At 38.5% G+C, this 26,968-nt stretch overlaps 3 protein-coding genes across 5 annotated transcripts; 1 reads left to right on the top strand and 2 right to left on the bottom strand.

Moving 5' to 3' along the window:
* Positions 1 to 4: 4 nt before the first annotated feature.
* On the bottom strand, positions 5 to 5,119 carry rbp7b (retinol binding protein 7b, cellular). The gene is made up of 4 exons (XM_057847024.1): positions 4,964 to 5,119; positions 2,624 to 2,802; positions 1,493 to 1,594; positions 5 to 225 (listed from the first exon to the last, which is right to left on the bottom strand). The coding sequence occupies exons 1-4, from the start codon at positions 5,070 to 5,072 to the stop codon at positions 172 to 174; spliced, it is 444 nt and encodes a 147-aa protein (XP_057703007.1). The 5' UTR covers positions 5,073 to 5,119; the 3' UTR covers positions 5 to 171.
* Positions 4,716 to 13,700, top strand: LOC130922310 (uncharacterized). The gene is made up of 6 exons (XM_057847023.1): positions 4,716 to 5,687; positions 5,749 to 5,811; positions 5,880 to 5,959; positions 6,025 to 6,155; positions 6,263 to 6,329; positions 12,253 to 13,700. The coding sequence occupies exons 1-6, from the start codon at positions 5,614 to 5,616 to the stop codon at positions 12,303 to 12,305; spliced, it is 468 nt and encodes a 155-aa protein (XP_057703006.1). The 5' UTR covers positions 4,716 to 5,613; the 3' UTR covers positions 12,306 to 13,700.
* Positions 12,428 to 26,968, bottom strand: h6pd (hexose-6-phosphate dehydrogenase (glucose 1-dehydrogenase)). Of its 3 annotated transcripts, none has more exons than XM_057847012.1 (5): positions 26,829 to 26,968; positions 17,081 to 17,741; positions 16,880 to 16,997; positions 14,879 to 15,148; positions 12,428 to 14,803 (listed from the first exon to the last, which is right to left on the bottom strand). In XM_057847012.1, exons 2-5 carry the CDS (start codon positions 17,714 to 17,716, stop codon positions 13,464 to 13,466), a joined length of 2,364 nt encoding a protein of 787 aa, XP_057702995.1. In that variant the 5' UTR covers positions 17,717 to 17,741; positions 26,829 to 26,968; the 3' UTR covers positions 12,428 to 13,463. The 3 variants fall into 3 exon arrangements, with proteins under 3 accessions (XP_057702995.1, XP_057702993.1, XP_057702994.1); XM_057847010.1 differs by lacking the exon at positions 26,829 to 26,968 and adding an exon at positions 22,362 to 22,528; XM_057847011.1 differs by lacking the exon at positions 26,829 to 26,968 and adding an exon at positions 18,292 to 20,382.

A 26,968-nucleotide genomic window follows, 5' to 3' on the forward strand; every position in this document is an offset into this window, starting at 1 on the left:
CTAGATCTGACAGCGCTCTCATGCGGTAGGAAGTTGTACTACACAGGGAAAAAAATCAATTTATGTGTTTACTCTCAGTATTGTTTCCTGTTACATTTTTATTTGGTGTAAAACTAACGTGGGCAATATTTGTATTGCAATTTTGAAATAATATGAATTAGGAGAAAACACTTAGAGTGTCCTTTTGTAAACTTGCTTGCAGACTTGATCCTCACAGGTGAGCTCCTGGAAAATAGACATCCCCATATAAATATTTTTGAGTAAAAGGTTGATTTGGATTAGTTACTTTTCTATCAATAGATACATTGGATTAACCCCTTAATACCAGTATTTTCATTTAACAAATATACATCAAAAAGCATTGGGCGAATAAATTAGTACATGAAAATAATATATCTAAGGGGGAAAAAAATAAAGCAATAAAGTAAAAATTTGAAAATCCTAAATTATAAAAGAAAAGGAAAAAAAAGGAAATAAAGAAAATATTTTCAAAATTATCAAAAATAAACTAAATTTAAAAAATAATATATATTTTTTAAATAAAATACTGAATAAGTAGTTTATTAATAAAGTGCTCTTTTTTATTTATGAAATGTTCTTTATATTTGCTTTTATTGTTTTTTTTAAAAATCTTTTTTAAATTTTCTTTTGTGGGGGGGATTCGCACATTTTTAGCTATATTTTTCAATGTAATTTGCTGCATTTCATTTGTTTTTGATATTCTTTTATGTGCTTATGTATTCCTCCAATACTTTATATTTGTTAAATGTAAATTCAGACATTGAGGGGGTTGAAAAAAATCTACATCCTTTCATTCAAAAACAACATCATTTTAAATTAATTTTGAAAAAAAGCACAACAAACAAAACAATTTATTATTGAGTCATTATTTGATTTGCTTATTACATTTTAAAGTAAAAACAGACGTTTGCCACTTTGGTAAACATCTACTTTTACTATTAGTTGATTAATTGACTATTATTACATTTTACATGATTTGACTATTACTTGATTATTTGATCATCAGTACTCTCCCTCCATTAAGAATGCAGAAATTAGAGAAGATCTGGTGAAGGCTGAAATGGCAAGGATTTGGACAATTTGACGTGAGACAAAAAAAAAAAAAAAAAGTTGCCATTCTTGAAGAATATATTTTAGGGCAAAATTGCATATATATTTTTTAAAAATAAATTTTGGAAATATTGTGGGAGTCAAGTTTATAGTGAAGATTAATGATCAGATTCATGAGGAAAAGGTATATTTTTTAAATTGAAGCCGTCTCGCAAGAAAAGTGATTAAAAAGTTTAATTTATGGGGGAAAAAAATATATACAACTGAAATATATACAACTGTTGACATTGTGAACTGATCCTTGAAAAGAAACAACCTTTTATCTGGACGATTTTTTTTCCTATGTAGTTTTCATTTTTATTTTGTGTCGGACAATAAAGAGTCACAGGATGTCATTTGTATCATAATTTTATAATCATACCAAATGAAGTTCATTTCCCTGAATCCAGTGAATCCAACCTCGGTTCCTTTTTTCCCCTCGCTGAACACACACTAGCTTGTCATTTTCCCAGTTGACCACACTCTAAAAATAAAATAAAACAAAACACACACATACAAAGAGTGAGAGAAACAGACTGTGTGAAAACAACAGTGCACAACACAATGATGAATTCTGCTAACCCTTTGATGCATGAATGATGATTTCCTTTCTATCTCTTTTTTAGTTTAACGTTTTCACTAAATTCATATAGAACATTGGTCTCAAACCTGTGGTCCAGGGGCCAATTGCTGCCCACGGGACAATGTTTTGTGTCCCCTCTTTAATATCAACTTGTAGTATTAGTGTTGCCTGCATTTATTATTTTTTTTACAGACAATAAAGAAAAAAAATATATATATTTTTTTTTATTTAAATAAAGTGATTGGAATAAGGATCAATTTTGGTAAACACAGACAAAAATGATTATTTATATAGTCAAAAATAAAAAAAGAATGAATAAACACAAAATTAGATATGAGTCATAAAAATAATAAATAATTCAAAATAAAATACAATGAATTTAAAAAAAAATAATTAATTTAAAAAATTTAATAAATTGAAAAGGAGGGAAAAAAACTAAATTCGAATAAATGCTGCATATGTGTATTTTAAAAATTTATTTTTTGTTTGGTGACCTCATATCTCTTAACTGTTTGCCTGCCATTGAAAGCGAATTGGATTCGAAATTAATTGGACGTCTATCGCCGTCATTGGATGTTTTCAATATCAATTCCATCTTTTACTAACTACCACAACACATGTTCTGTGACCTGTGCTGGCAGTGAACGAGTTAAGCTAATGATAACTTTTGAATAGAGGTCCACTGTAGTGATCACCGTCCCTGAAAGGGTTAATAGAAATCCTGACTTGGTCAAGTTGACTCCGTGGAGTTATGTCTCATAGCAAATGATCAAATTTGATGGTCAAATCATGCTTTGCCAGCACACAATGAGGAAAATGTCTCTTTTTTCTTAATATTAGCCAAAATTCTCAGATTTGTAGGTCAAATGGAACAAATTTTGATTCAAGTTTTGAATTACCATAATACACTACGTTTCATTTTTTTTTTACCTGGCATATACGGTTATCCATTCCTTTAGTCACCTCCTTGTACTCCTCCCCAACCTTAAATGCAACTTCATAGTTCTTAAAAGTGGTGAGGGTCCTGATGGTGAATTTATCACCGTCTTGCTTTATCACTTTCTGAGGCTTCAGCATGGCCGCCACTTTCCGGGTTGCGAAATCAATACCTGTGGGAAATTTGATATTATGAGAATCACTTTTCACTTCTTTACATGTGATATATATGTGGCGGAAAACACTCAAGTGACTTGAGGTTCCACTCTGAGACCCCCAATTTGGCCAAATTTCAAAATTGTCCTATATGCATGTGTGATACAGCATTGGAAAGCTTAAAATCTCAATTTTCTGGGGGAACAAAAATTTTGAACAGGAGGGCATTTTAAAAAATGATAATAATTAAACCCCTAAACCCTAACTCGAGGTGAGAGCATGAGAGCATAATTAAAGACACCATGATTTTAACGAGATATTCTCCTGAACGTACCTTTTTTCGATCCAAAAACTCCGTGTAGCATGTCTCACTGAGTGTCAAGATGTGAATAGCAACAGCCGGACTTTTTGGGGATGTTATGGGTGAAACACGGTAATACAACAAGAGTCGCAACGCAGATATCGCACACATCAAGGAGTGGTCGAGATTTTCTTTTTCAAATATTTACCCTTTGAAACACTTTTTTTTCAATTTTTCTTTGTTTGGATCGATTATTAATCATCGAAAATATCGGGGAAAATGCGACCAAAAAAAAAAAAAAAATTAAGCGATAGTTATCAGGTAGATATCCGTAACTTATTTACACATACTATTTTTTTCATGGTGACGTAATTTGTTGAAAAGTTTAAAATTCGAGTGAATAATTTTTTAAGTCGTTTTTTTAAACTAAATATTAGACATCAATTAATGATTCTAAGCTAAAAATGATAGCCATTTCGAATAAATTTTCTAATCTTTTTATGGCTGGTTTGAAACAAAAGCGGTTGTGCGGTGTCTGTAAACGGGGGTCTCCAGGGTAAAACGGACAAATTAAAAATGGTTTGGTAGCTTAATGCGCCATGAATATGTCACTATATATGTATGGCGGAAAACACAGACAAGACTGAAAAAGCAGTTCCTGCTCTTGCACTCCTCTTTAAAAGAAACTCCTGTATTCTAAGCCAAAACAACTGTTGTGTTTGACAGAACAATATGTCTACTGGTATATGCTGCCATAGCAGATTACTGGCTCATTAAGCCCTCAAACTATTTTTAATTTGTCCGTCTAATCCTGGAAATCCCCGTTTACAGACGTCGCGTAACCGCTTTTGTTTCAACCCAGCCATAAAACGAAGGTAATTAATTATATTTATTATTCAAAATGTCATTTTTAGCTTAGAATCATTAATTGATGTCTAATATTTTGTTTAAAAAAAAAAAGACTTTAAAAATTATTCACTCGCATATTTAAAACTTTTAAACAAGTTACGTCATAATGAAAAAAATGGTGTCTGTAAAAAAGTCACGGAAATCTACCTCATAACTATCGCTTATTTGTATTTTTGTTGTTGTTGTTGTTACTGTTACTGTCGCATTTTCTCTGATACGTTAGATGATAAATAATCGATCCAAACAAAGAAAAATTTGAAAAAAAAAGTTTAAAAGGGTAAATATATGAAAAAGAAAATGTCGACCGCTCCTCGATGTCTGCGATTATTGCATCGCGACCCTTGTTATATTACCATATTTCACCCATAAAATCCCCCCAAAATCCAGCTGTGGCCATTCACAGCTGTGTCTTGACACTCAGTGATACATGCTACATGGAGTTTTTGGATCGGAACAAGGTAAGTACACGATAATATCTTGTTAAAGTCATGGGGTCTTCAATTCTGCTCTCGCGTGCTCTCACCTCCAAATAGGGTTTCGCTGTTAACTTTTTTTGTTTTTTAATGCCCTCTCGTTCAATTTTCCCCCAGAAAATGGAGATTTTAAGCTTTCCAGTGATGTATCACACATGCATGTCGGACAATTTTGAAATTTGGCCAAATTGGGGGTCTCAGAGCGGAACTTCAAGTCACCTGAGTGTTTTCCGCCATATGTATACATTTGTATGTGATGTACTATATATTTTACAAAAAGCTCAAAATTGTGCAAAAATCTTTTTTTTTTTTTTTTAAATCATCAAAAACTTCATTTTTGTTATGTGTTACCTAAATATCTAGGGGGGGAATTATTTAGGTGACTATTTTAACTCATTGGCTACTATTGACAGTGATATTCTATATGAATGTGTGGAAAATCCCAACACAGGAATAATCAACATTAGACGAAAGACAAAAGTCCCAAATGCTTACCAAGAGCAATCATGTATCCTTCGAAGTTGACATTGCTGACAATGTCCCACGTCCCAGTGTAGTTGACCGCCATCTCAGATGTTTTTGTGGCTTTTGGGTGCTGGAACATGTTTTATTGTGTGTTAATATGGGCCAGAGGTGATGTGGACTGGAGGGTGGGACGGGACCTTTTACACATAATTTGAGGCAACACAACTCTTCCTGTTGTGGTGATTGTCCTTGCGGAAAAGTGGTCTGTACGGTATGTTGCAATGAATAGTGAAGGGTCACCCGAGTCCAACCTGAAGTCCACATCTTTAAAATCAAATCCGCCAAGCTGAACTCTAGGGACAGTTTTTGAGTTTTATGTGCTTCACAATTCATCGGGTTGAATTTTTGGAGTTGAGTTTTCAAGAGTTTTTTGTTTATGGCTAGATATCAACATTCATACATCAGTGGTACTTGAGCTAAGTTGAAATGGCAGACTTCCTGTCTTTTCAGACATGGCTTGTTGAAATTTTTTTGTGAGTCGCCTCATGATAGATCTCAGCCAAACCACATTGCCAAGTGAAACCAGCTTCCATGCCGGAAGGATTGTATTGCTTAGTGAAACACAATCCACCCACCGTTCACATTAGTGGTGACTGCTGTTTAAACGTGCGTCAGATGCAATGTTTCTCTACTCACTGATCCTGCTAGCTTACCACTCCAGCAGATGGATACCCAGGAATAGGAGGCTCAAGTTGTACGTGTTCTTTTTCCCTCCAAAACATAGTTTCTGTTTCTTAATGCATTTCCTTTGGCAGCCAAATTGTCAACGCTGTGTTCACCGCCCTTGTTTTGGTCCCTCAGCTGTACGTCATGACCAGGTAGCTCAATTATCGAGAGCTTTTTGCCAATGATTTGAAAATCAAATAGTGTCTATTTGCTTTTACAGGCCAAAGTCAGCAAGATATTGCAAGCAACCTTTACTGAACAATCTGGCCGCCTCCATTGCGCTGTCAATTATCGCCACAGGTAAACCATGTTACTGTATAGTGAACATCAAAGTTAAGACATTTTTTGTTTAAATATCCCTGCAGGTTTTTCGGTAGTCTTCACACTTTTAGAGCCAGTGCCTCAGGGTCTGTGGGCGGCCTGTCATTTTTTCGGACTGGTGTCCTTTGGACAAGGGATGTGCGGCGCCATTTTGACACTCACTGCGGCTTCATGTGTAAAAAAAAAAAAACACAATAAAAAAACAACAACCTTAAATTTACTTTAACCACATACACAAAATAAGAAATCCATTCATCTATTTTTTTCTCTCTCTCTCTGCAGGCCACAACTACACCTGAATTGTATCACATGTCTCTTTTTCTCATGGTGGCATCCATTTTGAGCACAGGTAAAAAGCACATTACACCACAGGTGTCAAACTCAAAGCTAAGGGGCCAAATCCGGTCAGACTCATCCTTTAAGGACGTAGGTTTGATTTCAACATTGGTAGGGACAATATAACAGCATAACCTCCATGTACACACTTTGCTCAGGATGGGACATTAATAAGACCAAACAGATTGGGTGAACAGGGTCAGGGCTACATTTCTCACGAATATGAACCTAATTACTTGATATGCTAAATTAGAAGTGCTCATTACATCGATCCCAATCGACCCGTCGATCGCAACGGATATCTCGTGGCATCCCCCAATGTAGATACAGTGTATCACAAATGTGAGTACACCCCTCGCATTTCTGCAGATATTTAAGTATATCTTTTCATGGGACAACACTGACAAAATGACACTTTGACACAATGAAAAGTAGTCTGTGTGCAGCTTACATAATATAGTTAATTTATTTCCCCCTCAAAATAACTAAAAATATAGCCATTATTATCTAAACCCCTGGCAACAAAAGTGAGTACACCCCTTAGTGAAAGTTGTCAGTATTAACATACAACATGTTAACTGTCAATATTTTGTGTGGCCACCACTATTATCCAGAACTGCCTTTACTTTCCTAGGCATGGAGTTGACCAGAGCTTCACAGGTTGCAACTGGAATGCTCTTCCACTCCTCCATGACGACATTGCAGAGCTGCCATATATTTGAGATTTTGCGCACCCCCACCTTCCGCTTGAGGATTTTCTATTGGGTTCAAGTCTGGAGACATGCTTGGCCAGTCCATCACCTCTGCCCTCAGCCTCTTCAGTAAAGCAGTGGTCATCTTGGAGGTGTGTTTGGGGTCATTGTCATGCTGGAACACTGCCCTGCGACCAAGTTTCTGGAGGGAGGGGATCATGCTCTGCTGCAGTATTTCACAGTACATGTTGGAGTTCATGTTTCCATAAATGGAATGTAACTCTCCAACACCTGCAGCACTCATGCAGCCCCAGACCATGACATTCCCACCACCATGCTTGACTGTAGGCATGACACACTTATTTTTGTACTCCTCACCTGGTCGTCGCCACTCATGCTTGAGACTATCGGAACCAAACAGATTAATCTTCGTCTCATCAGACCATAGGACATGGTTCCAGTAATCCATGTGCTTTGTTGACATGTCTTCAGCAAACTGTTTGCGGGCTTTCTTGTGTACCGTCTTCAGGAGAGGCTTCCTCCTGGGGTGACAGCCATGCACACCTATTTGATGTAGAGTGCCGCATATGGTCTAAGCACTAACAGGCTGACGCCCCACCTCTTCAATCGTTGCAGCAATGCTGACAGCACTCCTGCGACGATCTTTCAATGAAAGCATTTGGATGTGATGCTCAGCACGTGCGCTCAGCTTCTTTGGACAACCAACCCGAGGCCTGTTCTGAGACCCTGCTCTTTTAAAACGCTGGATGATCTTCGCCACTGTGCTAAAGCTCAGTTCCAGGGTGTTGGCAATCTTCTTGTAGCCTTGGCCATCTTCATGTAGCGCAACAATACGTCTTTTAAGATCCTCAGAGAGTTCTTTGCCATGTGGTGCCATGTTGGAACGTTCAGTGACCAGTATGAGAGCATGTGAGAGCTGCACTACAAATTTGAACACACCTGCTCCCTATGCACACCTGGACCTAGTAACACTAACGAGTCACATGACATTTTGGAGGTAAAATGACAAGCAGTACTCAATTTGGACATTTAGGGATGTAGTTTCTAAGGGGTGTACTCAATTTGTTGCCAGGGGTTTAGATATTAGTGGCTATATTTGGAGTTATTTTGAGGGGGAAATAAATTAACTCAATTATATAAGCTGCACACAGACTACTTTTCATTGTGTCAAAGTGTCATTTTGTCAGTGTTGTCCCATGAAAAGATATACTTAAATATCTGCAGAAATGCGAGGGGTGTACTCTCTTTTGTGATACACTGTAATTAATTATGATTATATTGTGTGTACGTTGTGTTGTGTGATCAAAATATAAGGTTATGCAGCACCAGTCACTCTCTAAGCGATTCTTGCTCACGTTTTTCTAGTTCTATAGTTTTCAACAGAGTTCACTACATTCTCACAGTTTACCGTAATTTTCGTACTATAAGCCGCTAGTTTTTCCCCTCATTTTGAGTCCTGCGGCTTATAGTCCAGTGCGTCTTATTTGTTGAGTGTTTTAAGTTAATAGGTAACACTTTATTTGACAGCGGCATCATAAAACTGCCATAAGACCGTCATAATTATGACATAAAACTATCATGGGCATTAATGAATGCATATGACAAATGTCATTAAGTGTCCTCGGGCAAATTATGTCCAGCTCGGATCTTTTACATCCATTCAAAAAGGGGATAATTTGCCAGATGACAGAAAATCTGTCATAAGCATTTATTTATTCTCATGGCAGTGTCATGTAATAATTATGATGGTCTTATGACAGTGTTAGGGTGCCACTTGTTGCCAAATACCATAACTAGCAATTAATGAAAACACTGGAACAGTAACTGAAGAAATATTTAGCGCAGAACATGAATTTTGATTGTTATTTACGTTTGTAGTACTGCAATGCATGCTAGGAGGCATGTTGGACGACAACAGTGTTGACAGCAGGTGGCAGCAGAGATTGACTGTCTCCCTCAAGGGAGCAGTGATGGCCATATGAAGCTTCTTGAAGCAATAAAGCTTTTCACCCAGTTGGTTCAAAGCTTCATGGTGGTTTATTTGGTCTTATGACAGTCTTATGATGCCGCTGCCAAATAAAGTGTGACTGGTTAAGATCTTTTGGTGTAAATATCCAGTAACACAGTGAGGACAGCTCCGGCTTATAGTCCAGTGTGGCTTATCTATGAAGAAATGCCGTTTTTGTGTCAAATTTGGTGGGTGTGATTATAGTCAGGTGCCCCTTATAGTCCACAAATTACGGTAATTAACGCTAACAGTAGAAAACACAAACAGAAGGACACGTCTCTCTAATCAGCTTCCTACTCGAGTTTTATAGGTTGGCAACCGTATTGTTAATCTTACTTTGAAAAATTAATTACTGTTATGAATTACTTCTCCCAAAAAGTAATTGAGTCAGTAACTGTTACCTGAATGCAAGAGTAATTAGTTACATGGCAAAGTAACTGGTGTTACTTTTCATGTTTTTTCAAAAAAAAAAAAAAAAAAAAAAAAAAAAACTTAGGTCACACTATGTGAAGTTCAAAGGGTTTATAGCACAATTGTCCCTAACCCAATTCTTTACCGTAGACTCAACTAGGCACGGGGGTATTGCAGATATCGCGAGATAATATATAATACATATTTGCTATGTTTGGAAGTCATTCAATGTTGTGAATCAACTGTTAAAGTTGTTAAAATTGCTCCCGTTGTTGCATTATTTCCCTTCTGTCTACTTTTTACATGTGAAAGTTTTAAAACGGTTTTTTCATTTAAAGATAGATTCAAGTCAAGATTTTGCCAATTTAACAGGTTTGCTCGGAAGGTTCTCTACAACATAGCCTTCCTGAGAAGTGTACTGCTTTAAGATGGCAGCTGTCTACTAACGCCGGCGAGTCTTATCAATTCGAATGTAGTTCTCTATACATGTGATATCTATCGTTGCATCATGTGGGCGTAGTTTGTAGGCTATCGGCTAGTCAGGTATTATTGGATCGCATCCCATTTGCAACGGCGTCACACCTTCCTTCCCTCCTCCCCACTCCTGCTCTGCTCTCTCGTCTCCGTGAGTCTGTGGCTCTCAGTTTTCTTGCGTCATTTAACCAACGTAGTAACGCATAGAAACGCAAGCCTTTACATCCTCAGTAATGGTAACGGCATTGCAAAGATGAGAAAAGTAATTAGATTACTCACTACTGAAAAAAATTACGCCGTTATGCCCTAACGCCCGCATTAACAACACTGGTTAGCAAGTTCACACAGTTTAACGTTATGCAAACCCTGAAGCAGGTCGGACTTTCAGTATCAAAATTAATGGTGTTTCCCACCTCCACAATACTGGCGTCTTTTTAAATTACAGTGGTTGCCGCTGGCCGAAAAAAAACTTGTAATATCCCTCTTCTTCGAAGCGGGCAGAGGAGGCGACATGTTGTAGACATGTATTTCTGTCGGGGCAGTGTGAGTGTGCGTGTGTGTCGGGGGTGGGTCAAGGCATCAGCCAATCAAACGTGCGTTTGGGTAGGTGGAGGGGGATGGACCGGCGCATTCAGCAAGTTAAAAGGGGTCAATGTAAGTTTGAACAAAATAAAAATAATTCACTCAATATTGGCAGGGTCAATTCTACCCTTACAACATATGGGAAGGCAATCTAAATTCTCTGTACAACTGAACTCATTATATAATGCATTTAAAGTTGCTTAAAGGTTAATAGGGACAGTTTGAGCAAGGGCGTAGGTTTGGTATCAATATTGGTAGGGACGATAGAACAGCATAACCTGCATGAACACTTTTTGCTGGGGACAGGACATTAATAAGACCAAACAGATTGGGTGAACGGGGGTCAGGACTACATTTCTCACTAATATGAACCTAATTGGTAGGCTAAATGATTAATGCAAATTCATCTGTATTGACTTATACTAACTTTGACACTGCATATTTATAACATCTAATCATTTTTCTTAAACCGAGTCGAATAATTTTCTCCATCTTGTTTTGAGTGTTAAAGGCTAGTTAACAGATTAATTCGTCAGATTTTTCCCTTACTTTAAGTAAATGTTATTCTTATTAAGCCCATTCATCTAAAACCTGGTCATTTTTCACCTAAATCAAGACAAAAATTGCTTTCAAATAATGTTTTGATGTAATGTAATGTTTTGAACAATATCTATTCTTGAATTAAGAAAATTTCTGACGAACAAGCTTGTTTCAAAGATTAAATATACAAACATTTTGCTTAAAATAAGTCTGTTAAGCTTATTTGCGGCCGGCTATTTTTCTTATTTCAAGAAATCTAAATGAGTAAAATTTACTTGAAGCACTGGCAGATAATTTTACTTATTTCTAGTAGATTTACATGGAAAATAAGTAACTAACTGGCACATTCAGCAAGTGAAAAGGGGTCAATGCAAGTCTGGACAGAAAATATTTCACTAAATAATGGTAGAGTCAATTCTTTCTTTACAACGTATGGGAAGCCAATCCAAATTGCCTATATAACTGAAGTCATTATATAATGCAAATAAGGTTTCTTAAAAGTTGGTGGGGACAATTTGAGCATCCTGAAAAGTTGGTAGTGTTTTGTCCCTACAAGTTGGTAGTGTAATGTTCCTACTGTACCTGCACAAACCTTCACCTATAAAAAGCATTAATATAAATACTACTAATTAATATGAATAAATAAAAAAAATAATTATTTGGTCTTTTTCAATTGAGCACAGTGTTTTCCCTTTTGAAAAGGCAAATGCATAAAAAAAGATTAAATAATAAAGAAAATATTTATGGTTTTTCCACTTTTTAATATAAAAATATATAAACACATTAAAAATATATCCCCCTCCCCTTTTAATTTTTTTTTTTTTTTTTTTAAATGAAAAAAAAATCTTGATAAAAAATGAAAATATTTGCAGTTAAGGGCCAATTGATCAACGGTGTCTCTAAACAATTCATTGAGTATCCAAAAAAAAAAAAATAAATAAAAAAAATCCATTTGTCAATCGATTAGTCAGTTGGGCAGATAACGGCCCTGTAAACGAACCATTACTACAAAGTGGTCCCTGACAAATAAGAGTTTGACACCTCTGCATTACACTACACGATACAAGAGGAGTCAGCAGTCATTTTTTTCTTCGTCAAGTGATTGAGTCGTTCACATTTCAAACATTAAGATTGTTTAAAATCTGTACATTTGCATCTTGCTTTTTAAAAGCCTTTGTGTGCCATTATAACAGCCACATGTTTTTCAGTTGTGCTGGCGGTCAAAGGCGGACTGTGGCTGACAGAAAGGCAGCAACAATGAGCAATAAAACCAGTACAGCTGCTCACATGGACATCGGATAGCACTCATATTAACAATTCATGCAGTTTCCATCCCGCCGGCGAGCCGGTAACTCAAAACCATGGGAATGAAAGAAGAGAAAGTGAGTTAATCCAGCTCACGTTTTAATGCGTCACATCATACAAAGCAGGTGTTTCCTTGACGTCCGTTTCCCAATTGTAGCTGGTGGGAGGAAAGCGTAAAAAATGTAACATTTGATCCAAATATAATTACAGGTGACATACTGTAGACCAGCTTCTGTTACAAAAAAATATCACCATGAAGCAGAGATGTACCTCTCAAATATGATAGGAATTGATAATTGAAGGTTTGAAATTTCAGTGTGGAAACACAGTATACCAGCAAATGATTCACCGGAAGGCTCAGTAACACATTCTTTTGACTTACTGCAGAAATGAACCTCAACATAAAGTTCACATCAACACAAAAAAGCACATAAAGTTAAAAAAATATATCTTTTTTTACCCACGTGTTAAGAAACATTATCACTTTACTTGGAATTGTTACTCTCTTTGAAAAACTAGACATGTACCTGAGATCTGATATTATTGGTGGATGGAAAAAAACATTAAATAAAAGCACCAGATTTTAAAATTGCATAGTTTGATTGACTCCAGAAAAGTGCAGGATTGTCATTTCACAACACTTGCTCCAGAACAGTAACGCAAAGACGAATATTTGCATCTCCATTTTCGGCCGAGGGGAAGAGAATCTAATAAATCTGGATTTCATCTGTGTGGCTCACATGACAATAATGTTCTTAAGTCTAACAAGTGCAATATCAGGCATGACAACAGAAAGATAAAATAATGCACGGAATCGGATGCAGGCCTCCTTGTATGTAGCCGATTATCTATGTATTATTTTTTACTTTAATGTTGCACTTCCAAGTGTTAGTGGTTGTGGATGTACTTATTTGGACATCAGTGAAGTGGACCGTTCCATGTGGTTATTTGACATGTAAATAAGATGTCAAGAAGGGGGTTATAGGCATTCAATTGGAATTGGATACTAGTACCAGCAATGTAGCGTAAATTCAGTTAGAAAGCGTATGAAGGTCAAAGTGGTTGAATTGTAGAGTTAAGACTTGGTATTGATGTGTTGGGTTTGGTGTGATCCCTAACCCAAAAGTGCGTCATAGTCAATGTACCAGGTAAGCGTGCGATTGGTGGGTTTCACCCCTGTGACGGGCCATTTATTTGCATCATCCTTGACACGGCTCAGCTGGGTAATAAGCTCGTGTTTGCTCTTGCCCATCACCAGCAGTGACACCTGGTGGGCTCGGTTGATGGCTCCAAGCGTGAGACTCATGCGCCGGTGCGGCTTGACGGGGCTCTCTGTGAGGACCACCAGCTGGTCTGTGCTTTCGGCCGGTTTAGTGCCAGGGAAGAGAGAGGCCGTGTGTTTGTCATGTCCAACTCCTAGGAGTATAAAGTGGAACCTGGAGCCGTTGACTAATCTCCCGATGTCTTCCTGATATAGCTGCGTCGCGCCATCCTCCTCCACGCAGAGACGCTGCTTGATCTGCACCGGCATGGGGTGGATGTTGTAATAGGGGATGCGCACGTACTGCAAAACGTGCTGGTGGATGTTGTGAAAGTTGGACTCTGGGTCGGTGAGTGGCACACAGCGCTCGTCCACCATCCAGATGTGGGTGTTGCGCCATGGAAAGGAGAAGTGGTGCAGGGCCAGCCTGTGGAAGAGCGCGATCGGCGTCGACCCGCCAGAGAGAGCCAAGTGAAAAACGCCACACTGAAGCACGGCTGCCTCCGCCGCCTCCTGGATGTCAGCAGCGAGACGCTCCACCAGCTCCTCGGCCCAGGCAGACACCATGTTTGTGCCGCGATATTTTCCTTGCTTCACTAAGAAATTCCTCGCCGATGCGCCTCCAGCTTGGTCCTGGTTGATGAGTACCACATCAGTGTTGAATCTTATCTCCTTCCCTTTCAAATGGAGGTCCAGCAGGTCAGCATTGTCCGCTCCTCCTGGGTAGACACGGGGAAATGTGCCGGCTAAACTCTCAAGCAGCGGTGTCCACAGGTCCCACGATGCGAGGAGAGTCTCTGTACTGATAAAACTATTTTTGTGCCCAGCGAAAATATGAGAAATGAGTTCGTCGTAAGCTTCCCGCTGCACTTTTGGAGTTTGGACATAGTAGTCTGACAGAGCCGACCCCAGTACTTTGACATTTGCGTGATCAGTCACTTCCTTCCACTCGCCCTCTGTGACAGAAGGCTTAAAAAGATTCTTTGACACGAGAATTGCTGGGTATTTAAGGCTACCGTGGCCAAAGTAGAAGACGATCTGCTTGGGCTTGCAGTGAAAATTGGCCTGAAGACAGAACAGGTCATTCTTAAAAAGAATCCGTGCATATCCCACTCGTTCATCCAACATCTTCCCTGAGATCAGAAGGATGGGCACGCCCTCGTACTGGGCTGCGTCCATGTGTGCCAAGACAGCTAGAAAAAAAAAAAAAGAAACGACACAAAATAAGTCAACTCAGTATCGTAACATAAAACGTGTGCAACTCTCACCTGCAAAAGTCGGCGTGATGGTGACGTGGTCTTTGGTCTTGTTGAGCTCCTGCTGAACCTCGGCCTGGTACATTTGGTACTGGCCGACCACAGCCTGATTTTTACCCAAAGGCAGGAAAGAACTGAAGAGCCGCAGTTTGTTTTGGAGAACCTCCTCGCTGTCACTGAGATTAGCAGGAAGCCGCATGGTCAGGAGAGCCATAACTTCCGTCAAGTGGTTCTGGATTACATCTCGGATTACGCCATACTCGTTATAGAAGGGAATACGACCTAGGAGGAAACAACGACAAAGTGTACTAGAGTGTACGCCACATATTTTGACCAAAGTCAGAAAGGATAGGTTCCAGATGACTTGAAGTCGTATTGAGGACAAGCATACAAACAGACAAATGGATCAATGAATGTGCTCCGTGATTAACTGCTGACCCGTGTAGAGTGTACTCCATTTGTTTTATCTTTCATCTGAACCTTTTGGAATTTCTCACATTTCTGCATAAAATCACCGTCAAATGTGATCTTTGTCAAAATCACACGGATGAAAATACAGTGTCTCTTTTAACTAAAACCACCCAAACATTTATAGGTTTTCATATTTTAATGAGGATAGCATGCAAACAATGACAGAAGGGGGGAAATAAGTTAACCCTCTGCCTAAGGAGACTTAAAGAGCAATTGAAACCAATTTTTACACAACATTTTAAGTGAAGTGTGTGCCCAATCGCTGATGAGTGGTTTAAAGCTGCCCTGCCCACTATAAAACACACAACTGGTAAAAATTGTCTGATGTGCATCATGGCTCGGTCAAAAGAGCTGTCGGAAGACCTGCGATCAAGGATTGTTGATTTGTATCAGGTTGGGAAAGGACACAAAACCATATCTAAAAATCTGGATGTGCATCAATCCACGGTCAGAGAAGTTGTCTACAAATGGAGAGCGTTTGGCCATGTTGCTTCTCTCCCAAGGAGTGGCCGTCCACCAAAGATGACACCAAGAGTTCAGCGCAGAATACTCAGAGAGGTAAAAAAGAACCCTAGAGTGTCTGCTAAAGACTTACAGAAATCTCTGGCACAGTCCAATATCTCTGTCCTGTGCACACATCAACTACATGTAAATCTATGGCCAAGAATGGTGTTCATGTGAAGACTCCACGGAGGAACCCACTGCCGTCTAAAAAAAACATTATTGCTCATTTAATTTTTGAAAAAAGGCACTTGGACACTCCACAGATGTTTTGGCAAAATATTTTGTGGACTGACGAAACCAAAGTTGAATTGCTTGGAAGTAAAACACAATGTCATTTGTGGAGGAAAAATGGAACAGCTCACCAACATCAACACCTCATTCCCACTGTGAAGCATGGTGGAGGGAGCATCATGATTTGGGGCTGTTTTGCTGTCTCAGGTCATGGACAACTTGCAATCATTCATGGAAGAATGAATTCAAAGGTTGATCAGGATGTTTTGTAGGAAAACCTGAAGCCGTCTGTCAGACAGTTGATGCTAAAAAGAGGATGGATGCTGCAACAAGACAATGATCTAAAACACAGAAGTAAATCAACTTGAGAATGGTTTCAGAAGAGCAAAATACATGTTCTGGAGTGGCCAAAATACTAAATGTTCACTTACTTCCCCCCCCCCCTTCTGTCATTGTTTGCATGCTATCCACATTAAAATATGAAAACCTATAAATGTTTGGGTGGTTTTAGTTAAAGCAGACACTGTTTTTTCATCTGTGTGATTTTGACAAAGATCAGATCACATTTGATGGGGATTCTGTGCAGAAATGTGAGAAATTCCAAAAGGTTCAAATACTTTTGCATACCACTGTAAGCACCAACTCACCTGCAAAACTTGAATCTCTCATAATTTCAAGGGGTTCTCCAGGTTGACACATAAAACTTTAACTTTTCAAACAGTGTTACTTTCCTTCAATATTAGAACATGCATGGTGTCCCACTGGCTATTTGAACTCAGAACGTCTGACAGTGATGCAGATGATTACCTTGTACATCCAGTGTCTCTTTCAGTACTATCTCTATTCTCTCTATATGATGCTTGTTCCAGATGGGATCCAGGAACTTCTTGTTCTCTACCCTGAATGGAAGGATTTTTGAGACCACCTAATTTACGACAAAAGTCGAAAAAAAAACATCCAATCAAACACATAAGAGTTGGGAAAGTGACATTTAACGGTTGTCCATACCTGCTTCCCCAAGTAGTGGTCAATTCTGTACATTTCTTCATCTCGCAAGGCATTTGCGAGCTGAGCTGCAAGAACCTGAGCGCTCCTCAGGTCGTGGCCGAAAGGTTTCTCTAGAACCACTCGGAGCCACACCGTGCTGCTTGTAGGTCTGCAACTGGTTCCGATTTTATCTGCGATATCCGCGTAAGCAAACGCTGGCACAGAGAGGTAGAATAGTCGCCCAGCCTCGGTAAGACCTTCCTCCTCAACCTGCCGCTCGATGTGCTGGGTCAAATCCTGGTAGTCTTCGAGGCTTTTGAGTTGCCAATACTGCGATAACCGCAAGAACTGCTCCTTGACCACAGCGCAACGTTCTTCAGAGACGTCTTTCGGGCATGATACAGCCTTCAGGATACCGAAATATATAGGCGTGGCCTTCTCTGCAGGTGACTGTCCAGCGGCATAGAAGGAGAAAGTGTTACCACTGCTGACCTGCTGGAGGTACAGCTGGAAGAAGCCTTGCCAGAGATACTTCTTTGCCAAGTCTCCCGTGCCTCCAACTACTACCACAGAAACGTGACCGCGAACTTGTTTCTCTTCGCCATGTCCTCTGATGGCGCACAGTCCAAGCAGAAGCAAAAGTGTGGTTGCATACATGCTGTGGTGTTAAAGCGTCCACACCCTAGATTGAAACAGAAATTTACAAAATTTTACTGTCACAATATTATATATATATATTAGGGCTGCAGCTATTGAATATATTAGTAATTGAGTAATCGACTGAAAATTCTATCGATTAATCGAGTAATCGGATAAAACAAATATATTTTTAGGCGAAGAGCAATTATAAATATACATGAGAAAACAAGACATTTAATCTAATCTTGAACCATTTTCAGTCAATCAATGTCTTTATTTTCGATGTATATTGTTGAAAACAGCCAACAATTGCATTCAGATGTAACTAGAATTAAAAAAATGGACTAATTCACTGCTTTCATCAAAAAAGTTTTAGATTCTATTTAAAAATATATATATATATCTATATGTTGTATGTATGTATGTATATATCTTACCTAAAAATGCCGTTACACTTGATAACACACATCACTTAAAAGTTAGGATTTTTTCCCACGTGTTTCAATTGAATTTCTATTTGTGTCAAGCCATTTTTAAGTTCTAGTTAAGTTTTAAGTTAGTCTAAACTGTAAGTCCTGATAGACCCTACTCACCAACGTCACAGAATGACGTGTTGCTGTATCCGACCACCATATTGTCCGTCTTTGTTTATCCGTATTCTCAATGGTTTCAATTTGTCGTGCAATTTATAGTGCAATTCATGGAAGCCCCGGTGCTTTCAGACGCTGTAAACTCATTGGATGCGTTGCATAAAAGGCATTATGTGGAAAAGCTTCAGTCTATCCATTTGCCAGATCCATATTTGATGCCTAAATCGATATTTTTCGACCCGCTGTCTTCGCCCTCTCTGCCTGGCATCTGCTACCCTGATATCTACAACTATCTTGTCCACACAAAATCAGCCTATTCTCACAAAAGTTTGAAAAACTTTAAGAGCAGCACTCTAAGCAACATTACCCCGTGTGACCCTTTACTTCCAATTTTCTAAAATGGCGACAATCAATAAAAAAAAAAAAGTTGACTGCGATGGCCGACGCTTCAAGGATAGGTGGATATTGGACTATTTCTTCAATAAAACACGCAACAACTGTGTCTGCCTCATTTGCAAAGAGACAATCGCCGTTTTCAAAGAGTTCGATGTGACGCGATAATGATATTACCAAACAAGACACGCTGACATGTACGACAACATTACAGGGAAGCTACGCAGCTTGAAATTATAGCAACTTGAAGCTAGTTTAATTTCACAGCAGCAGTATTTCGCAAGAGCCCGAGTGTCGAAAGAGAACACCACAAAGACGAGACTGTTGAAATTATGAATAAAAAAAAAAATAAAGCAAATGTGACACACAGAAGGGCTTGCTAAAATTTGTTTAAATATATTGTTCTATGTAAATCAGCCAAGGTAGCCCCCCGCATTTTTACCACACCAAATCTGGCCCCCTTTGCAAAAGGTTTGGACACACCTGTTTAACTGATGATCCATAGACGAGGCCAGCTTCTTTCACTTGGTACCAGCAAAATATTATTCAAAATGTAATAATGGTGGAAGAAATAAGCATCTTGAATTTGAAACTGTACGTTGTCGGCGATTAGCCTCGCAATGATCTTAATTGTGGTTGTCAGCCCAAAACCCTCTAAAAATATATTAAATGCATCTTACCAGATATAAAATGACTACTACATAATCTGTGGTAATCGTTTGGAGCCCAGACCATCTCGCTCTCCTCTCCGGGTCTCTCGGAATACGGTAGAACTTCAAGTCTCTCCGTCTATCTTCTCTGTTATTGCAACCAACCGCCACACACGCCTTCACCATTTTGATTATTAATGTTAACGAGCAGAAAAACACACCATAATAGGAGGAATTTACGTAGCGGTAATGCGTCAACACGACGAGTAGACGGACAATATGGCGCGGAGGCATGGTTGTGACGTCACGTGAGTAGGGTCTATAGGATTTTGAATTTTTGCAGTGTTCAAAATAAATGTATGATACAGGCTGTATTGGAGCACATTAGGGACCAGTGCTACTTGGTGTTTTATCCAGCAATGACTACTGAGCTAAAATTGACAGTTAGCATTATTAAGTTTTTATTTTAAACCCTCATCACTCCACAACGCTATGTTATGTTAAAGCATGTATGTAAGACACGTTAGCCACGCATCGACAGTGGTCATAATTAATAGAAACCTAGCCCTCCGCAGGGCTAACGTTAAGTGAGCTAGTGACAGTAATGTTAATCTTATTTATTAGCGCTTAGCGCTCTTTATTAGCACTCTACTGATTTAAGATGGCGGCTGTTTACTGACGCTGCCCAGATGCGGCCGAGTCTGTCATTTCGCGTCTAGTTCAACATACATGTGATCTCTATGAGACCCATCAGACTCTACCTGCTACCAACGTAGCATTGTGCGGGCTAGTATTTAGCAACGTCGGCGTCGTTTGTAGCGGCTGTCGGCTGCAATAAGTTTTGTTTTTTTGCTTCTTCCTTTGCGCACGTGACATTAGCGCGTTGTCCCGCATTAAAAGTAGTCCAAGCAAAACGTGATGCTTAGAGCTGTCAAAATAAACGATTACTCGGGGTGAATAAATTTACTCGGATCAGTTTTTAAACTCGAGTTACTCGAGTTGCTCGAGTATTCATTTCAGCTCTAATATATATATATATATATACATACACAGTGGGGCAAAAAAGTATTTAGTCATCCACCAGTTGTGCCAGTTCTCCCACTTAAAAAGATGACAGAGGCCTGTAATTTTCTTCATAGGTGTACCTCAACGATGAGAGAGAGAATGAGGGAAAAAAAATTCAGAAAATCGCTTTGTCTGATTCATAAAGAATTTATTTGCTAATTATGGTGGAAAATAAGTATTTGGTCACTTACAAACAAGCAAGATTTCTGGCTCTTACAGAGCTGTAACTTCTTTAAGAGGCTCCTCTGTCCTTCACTCGTTACCTCTATTAATGGCACGTGTTTGAACTCATTCTCAGTACGAAAGACAACTGTCCACAACCTCAAACAGTCACACTCCAAACTCCACTATGGCCAAGACCAAAGAGCTGTCAAAGGACATACCAGAAAAACAAAATTCTAGACCTGAATCTTGCTAGGAAAACTTAATCTGCAATCGGTAAGCAATTTGGTGCGAAGAAATCAACTTTGGGAGCAATTGTTAGAAAATGGAAAACATGCAAGACCACTGATCATCTGCTTTGATCTGGCGCTCCCCGCAAGATGTCACCCTGTGTGGTCAAAATGATCCCAAGAACAGTGAGCAAAAATCACAGATTCACACGCGGGGAGCTCGTGAGTGACCTGGGGGGAGCTGGGACCAAAGTAATAAAGGCTACTATCAAAACCACACCCCGCCACCAGGAACTCAAATCCTGCAGTGCCAGGTGTGTTCCACTACTTAAGCCAGTACACGTCCAGGCTCATCTGAAGATTGCCAGAGAGCATTTGGATGATCCAGAAGCGAACTGGGAGAATGTCTTATGGTCAGATGAAACAAAAAATAGAACTTTTTGGTAGAAACACAACTTCTCGTGTTTGAAGGTGAAAGAATGCTGAATTGTGTTCAAAAAACACAATATCTACTTTGAAGCATGGGGGTGGAAACATCAAGCTTTACCACATTTTTTCTGCAAAGGGACCAGGACACCTGATTAATGTAAAGGAAAGGATGAATGGGGCCATGTATTGTGAGATTTTGAGTGAAAACCTCCTTCTATCAGCAAGGGCATTGAAGATGAAACCTGGCTGAGTCTTTCAGCATGACAATGATCCCAAACATATTGCCCGGGAAACCAAGAGTGGCTTCGTAAGAAGCATTTCAAGGTCCTGAAGTGGCCTAGCCGGTCTCCAGATGTCAACCATATATGAAATCCTTGGGGGGAGTTGTAAGTCCATGTTACCCAACGACAGCCCCAAAACATCACTGCTCTCGAGGAAATCCGCATGGAGGAATGGGCCAAAATAACTGCAACAGTGTGTGAAAATAGTATTATTATTGTTTTTATTAAAACCTTTGAAGACCTACAGAAAACATTTTGACCTCTGTCATTATCAGTTAAGGGAATATAACAAAGTATTGAGATGAACTTTTGTTCTTGACCAAATACTTATTTTCCATCATAATAAATTCTTTATAAATCAGACAAAGTCATTTTCTGGATTTTTTTTCTCATTCTGTCTCTCATCGTTGAGGTACACCTATGAAGAAAATTACAGCCCTCTGTCATCTTTTTAAGTGGGAGAACTGGCACAATTGGTGGATGACTAAATACTTTTTTGCCCCACTGTATATATATACTTGAATTTCCAATATACTGATTTAAATTAAATATTGGCTATATAAATATAGGCTGAAGTGGTACAAGTGCTGGTTCCACTGGCTCAAATAAACACTATTTTTGTTAAGGACACAGAAATTCAATACACCAAACTAGAAATTACACGTTCGATACCCTCCATAATGCAGTGACGGTAAAAGAGTGTGGAGTTTAATTCAATGGAAAGCTATTAGACTGAAACTATTATTTAAATGCTGGCTATACTTGGACTAGCTTCCTTTCGGCTTGATAGATTCCGCATGAAAAAAAGCATAAAATGGCAATCAACGAAAATCTAAATTCAACAGGTATTGAAAAAAACCTACCCAAATTCCAATACGGCAGTAAAAGCAGGCTTAAATGTTCCACAGCACTTTAAAAAAAAAAAAAAATCAAATAAAGAGCTTCCAATTGTTGTGTTGCATTGAGCTGTCATAAGAGTAGTGAGGCGACAGCTAGTAGAATTTGTACTGGTGGGGACTTTGTACTTTGCTCAAGGGCACTGAGTGTCTCTTGCTACACACAATTGGGCCACTGTCGATGGTAGGTTGGCAAAGTTGGAATACCCAGCTGATTTCCAAGAAGATCAGTCAAGGATTGTGCAAATTGGGGAAAGACAACATTACTCTAAATGTGTAGATGCAGTATGTATCTGTCAGTTTGCTAGTTACAAAAAACAAAAACAAATATTTGTCTTTAACTATTCAACTGACTCTTTAATGGCGATAGACATCCAATCCATTTTAACTTGGAGGGATGGCAGTGAATGATTACTTTTTTCCTTAAGCATTAAAACTTCTAAATATTTCACATTCCAAAAAATGGGTTATGTTGCTGCCGTAGGTACAGAACTCAGTCTGATACTGTAGTCTCTCTGTGTTGCTATTCAATTGCTGTTTCTTGTACCTGTGGTTTCTGGTTATTATTCAAAACTATTTAATTATCACACATAAATCAGCAAATTAGCATAGTTTCTCTCGACACTGTACTCATTCAGGATTTCACAAGATTTCCATCTCCTTCGGAGCCATGTGATCAACGGCTAGGACTAACATTCCGGCGAAGAAAATGGTGTTAAGGCCTGTCTTGCCTTCACACTCGTCAGTCGTCACACACGTTGCCATGATAGTGTAACTAATAGTGATTCTATGTGCCAATATGATGGAGCTAGATACAGTAAAGTGTATACATAAAAATTATAACAAGGGTTTAATATACAATGTTTAATCCTCTTGTTTTATGTGTCAGTTTTACTGTACAATTTCCTGTTTTGTTTTCCGAAATAAATACTGACCAGGTCAACCTTTACCTAATTTACCTGGGATGTCCCGAGTGCATATCTTTGCACCGGAGGTCTGAGGCACAACATTTTGAGAATCTGCCCATTTTTGCACCGGTGGTCTGATTCCCAAGATTTTGAGAATCTGCCGATACCAAATCTGCTACCGAAAAAACAAAAGTTTTTTTTCATTTTATTTGAACAAAACCTCCAAACATTTACAATACTGTACTGTTTACAGTACTTCCTCTTCCACTTTTTATAGGAGTGTTGCAGAGTAGTGCTGCAACGATTAATCGATTAACTCAAGTAATTCGGGTAGAAAAAAGATCCGAATCAAATTTTGCTGCTGAGGCACAACATTTTGAGAATCTGCCCATTTTTGCACCGGTGGTCTGATTCCCCAGATTTTGAGACTCTGCCGATACCAAATCTGATACCGAAAAAACAAAAGTTTTTTTTCATTTTATTTGAACAAAACCTCCATTTACAATACTGTACTGTTTACAGTACTTCCTCTTCCACTTTTTATAGGAGTGTTGCAGAGTAGTGCTGCAACGATTAATTGATTAACTCAAGTAATTTGGGTAGAAAAAAGATTCGAATCAAATTTTGCTGCTTCGAGTATTCGTTTAATTAAAGTGGCGTTGTAATGGTTTGTTTTGAAAGTGTTTGCATTTAGTTTTATTGATTTGGGTGAATACACTGTCCTCTAGGGGCAACAGTAAATATGACATAACTCATTTAACATGGCTGAATCCAGCTGCTCCCTGTTAAGATCAACATAAGGTAAGTTTTTGTTTGATCTAATATGTTTTTTATGAATTCGTAATTTTATTTATAGGTATATTTAACTGTTTTTCTGTGGGAATATTTGGGGGTATTTCTTTATTATAACAATAAATCAACAAGAAGGCATTACCATTATTAACATTCTGTTAAAGCGATCCATGGATAGAAAGACTTGTAGTTCTTAAAAGACAAGTTATAGAAATTTTATGTCAAAACCCCTCTTCATGTTTTCGTTTTTAAAAAATTTGTAAAATTTTCAATCAAAAAATAAACTAGTAGCCCGCCATTGTTGATGTCAATAATTACTTACACAATGCTCATGGGTGCAGAAGCCTATACAATCACTTGCACCCAAGCGCCCGCAGAGGGCGGCAAAACTCCGAAAAACACAACAAGTACACCTTTCACTGTGCTCTCATTTTAATCTGTTTGAGCGGGGCATTTGTGCGTTAATTGCGTCAAATATTTTAACGGGATTAATTTTAAAAATTAATTACCGCTCATTAACGCGATAATTTTGACAGCCCTAAATTAAATCCTCATTTATTTATTCTTTTATACTCTTTGAGGATAAGTTTGGGTATTTATTTTTAAATCAAAGTGCAATTCTGTTGTTTAAAGAAACACTTGGTAATTTTAGTTAGTACAGTGGTACCTCTACATACGAATTTAATTCGTTCCAGGACCTTGTTTGTAAGTCGAAATGGTCGTATGTCGAGCAGGATTTTCCCATAGGAATACATTATAATTCCATTAATTCGTTCCAAAGCCTAAAAACATACACTAAATTCTTAATAAATACTGCTGGCACTGTTACAAATGGCAATTAAACATAGAAAAACAAATAAGTTATAAATAAATAATTCAGAATAATATAATAATAATAAGAATAATTAATAATTATTCCTGTAAATAATGTAACGAATTGGATTCTAATATGGCGGACACTTTTTACTGTCCCTGAACGCACCGCGAAGCTGACGTCTCAGTGAGATAGGTCGGTGCGGTAGAGATAATACTTTCGTTTTCTTGAGAGCAGTCAACTGCTTAAGACAATGGGCGTTTTGTGTTGGATAAGTTCTTAAATAAATGATAAAAACGTGACGAAGCTGGCGATTTCCTTGGCAATGTTACCACAATAATAATTGTCACCTTAACTTATAAATAGTGGCGAACGGTGGTCGGAAGAGGACCATGGAGCTGTATTGTTGAGCCAGTTCAGGGACGCGCACCCGAAGCTCATATTTTTCTATAACTTGCATCTTCATTTCAAAGGTAAGCATCACTTTTTCCTTGTTTCTCCAACTGTATCAACTTTTTTTGAAAACTGTGTTGATTTCTCACACAAGAAAATCCACCGTGCGTTCGTTTGCAGTGCTGTCATGTCGTCGTATTTCGAGCAACTCGTCGGATGTAGAAACAAATGGCGGCTCAAATTTTACGTCGGATGTCGAAAAGATCGTGTGTCGAAGTGATCGTATGTAGAGGTACCACTGTATTTACATTTAATGCTCTTTTGAAAGTGCAATTTTAGCAAGCCTTTTTTTTTTTTACATCTCCTAAAATTTATTCTGCAACGCATTAAATGTTCCTAATCTGATTACTCGATTATTTGAACTAACTAGTTGAAAGATTAATCGACTACTAAAATAATCAATAGCTGCAGCCCTATTGCGGAGTATAAAACGCATATATATTTGTTTCGTTTGGTAATGCCATTGTATTTCTGGATTATTTTCACCCGATTCTTATCCTCTGAAAAATGGCACGATGGGCCCGATTCCTGATCACACGATCGGATCAGGGACATCCCTAACATTTACAAGGCTACTCTCGTTTTCTGTTTGAAGCTTCCACAGTTTAACATCTTTAATCAAGAGTTGCCTATGACAAGAAATAAATCTCAAGTATCTTTGCAAGTACAAGCCCATCATCAACCAAAGTAAATCACTGCCATGTGTGCAACTAGCACTTTTTGAATGATAAATGAGTCATTTCGTGACCTCAGAGCACAAATCCAAAATAAGTATGTATTCCATTTGCCTAATTTGTCAGGGCAGAGTGGCAGTTGTACACCAAATACATGGCGGTCCCCATTTATGACTGGTATCTATACACCGTGTGTCTTTTAAGAAAATAAAGGTTTAATTAAAAGCTTTTGTGGTTGCCATACGCCATGTGATAAATCAAACATTATTAGAACAACACTAAGTCATCAACATGTACTACTGACATTTGAGATAAAATTGAGGTTTATGAATATGGTATAGATCAGTCCAATAAAATAATTTCACTATATTAGACTTGTTCTGGTAATTCAACATTATTTGCATCCAATACATTATCTTCCATCACCATATTTCCTCAATTTCTTCTTACCATAGAATAAATGGGAACACACAAGTGCTGCCACTAGGGGGCAGTAATAATCTCCACAGTGGCATCTGATACTACAAAGTGATGTTGTCAATGGCAATTTTCTTAGTCATTATGAACTATTGCTAATGGCATGGACGACCACTAAACTACTAAACTCACAGACCGCCAATGAAAACGATATACGTCCAATCCATTTTACAAGGGACAACTAGCATTGAATGATCATGTTTTAGTGCCAATGACAACGATAGACGTCCAATCACTAGCATCATGTACAGTAACTGTACAGAGGGCAATACAGTACAGTGTTAGCATAAACATTTGAAAGAATCATCGACTGCACCTGCTGTAGCACTCCACTTCCGCGTTGACGTAATAGCGTTTGCAAACTGACAAAAAGGCTAAATGAAAAACACACAGCAGACATATTTGAGTAAAAAATGGCTTAAAAGAAACTTAAACGCACCAGGGTGGCATTTAGCG

This window comes from Corythoichthys intestinalis, chromosome 9, assembly GCF_030265065.1.
Source record: "Corythoichthys intestinalis isolate RoL2023-P3 chromosome 9, ASM3026506v1, whole genome shotgun sequence".
Lineage (NCBI taxonomy): Eukaryota > Metazoa > Chordata > Actinopteri > Syngnathiformes > Syngnathidae > Corythoichthys > Corythoichthys intestinalis.

Excerpts from the sequence above, each read along its gene's own strand:
- rbp7b (XM_057847024.1), bottom strand. The coding sequence starts at position 5,072 with ATGTTCCAGCACCCAAAAGCCACAAAAACATCTGAGATGGCGGTCAAC. Across the intron at positions 2,803-4,963 it reads AGGATACATGATTGCTCTTG|GTATTGATTTCGCAACCCGG; the intron begins GTAAGCATTTGG and ends AATTTCCCACAG. Across the intron at positions 1,595-2,623 it reads TGGATAACCGTATATGCCAG|AGTGTGGTCAACTGGGAAAA; the intron begins GTAAAAAAAAAA and ends TTTTATTTTTAG.
- h6pd (XM_057847012.1), bottom strand. The coding sequence starts at position 17,716 with ATGTATGCAACCACACTTTTGCTTCTGCTTGGACTGTGCGCCATCAGA. Across the intron at positions 16,998-17,080 it reads ACCACTACTTGGGGAAGCAG|GTGGTCTCAAAAATCCTTCC; the intron begins GTATGGACAACC and ends GTCGTAAATTAG. Across the intron at positions 15,149-16,879 it reads AGAGACACTGGATGTACAAG|GTCGTATTCCCTTCTATAAC; the intron begins GTAATCATCTGC and ends GTTTCCTCCTAG.
- LOC130922310 (XM_057847023.1), top strand. The coding sequence starts at position 5,614 with ATGTTTCTCTACTCACTGATCCTGCTAGCTTACCACTCCAGCAGATGG. Across the intron at positions 5,812-5,879 it reads CAGCTGTACGTCATGACCAG|GCCAAAGTCAGCAAGATATT; the intron begins GTAGCTCAATTA and ends TTGCTTTTACAG. Across the intron at positions 6,330-12,252 it reads GGCATCCATTTTGAGCACAG|TTGTGCTGGCGGTCAAAGGC; the intron begins GTAAAAAGCACA and ends CATGTTTTTCAG.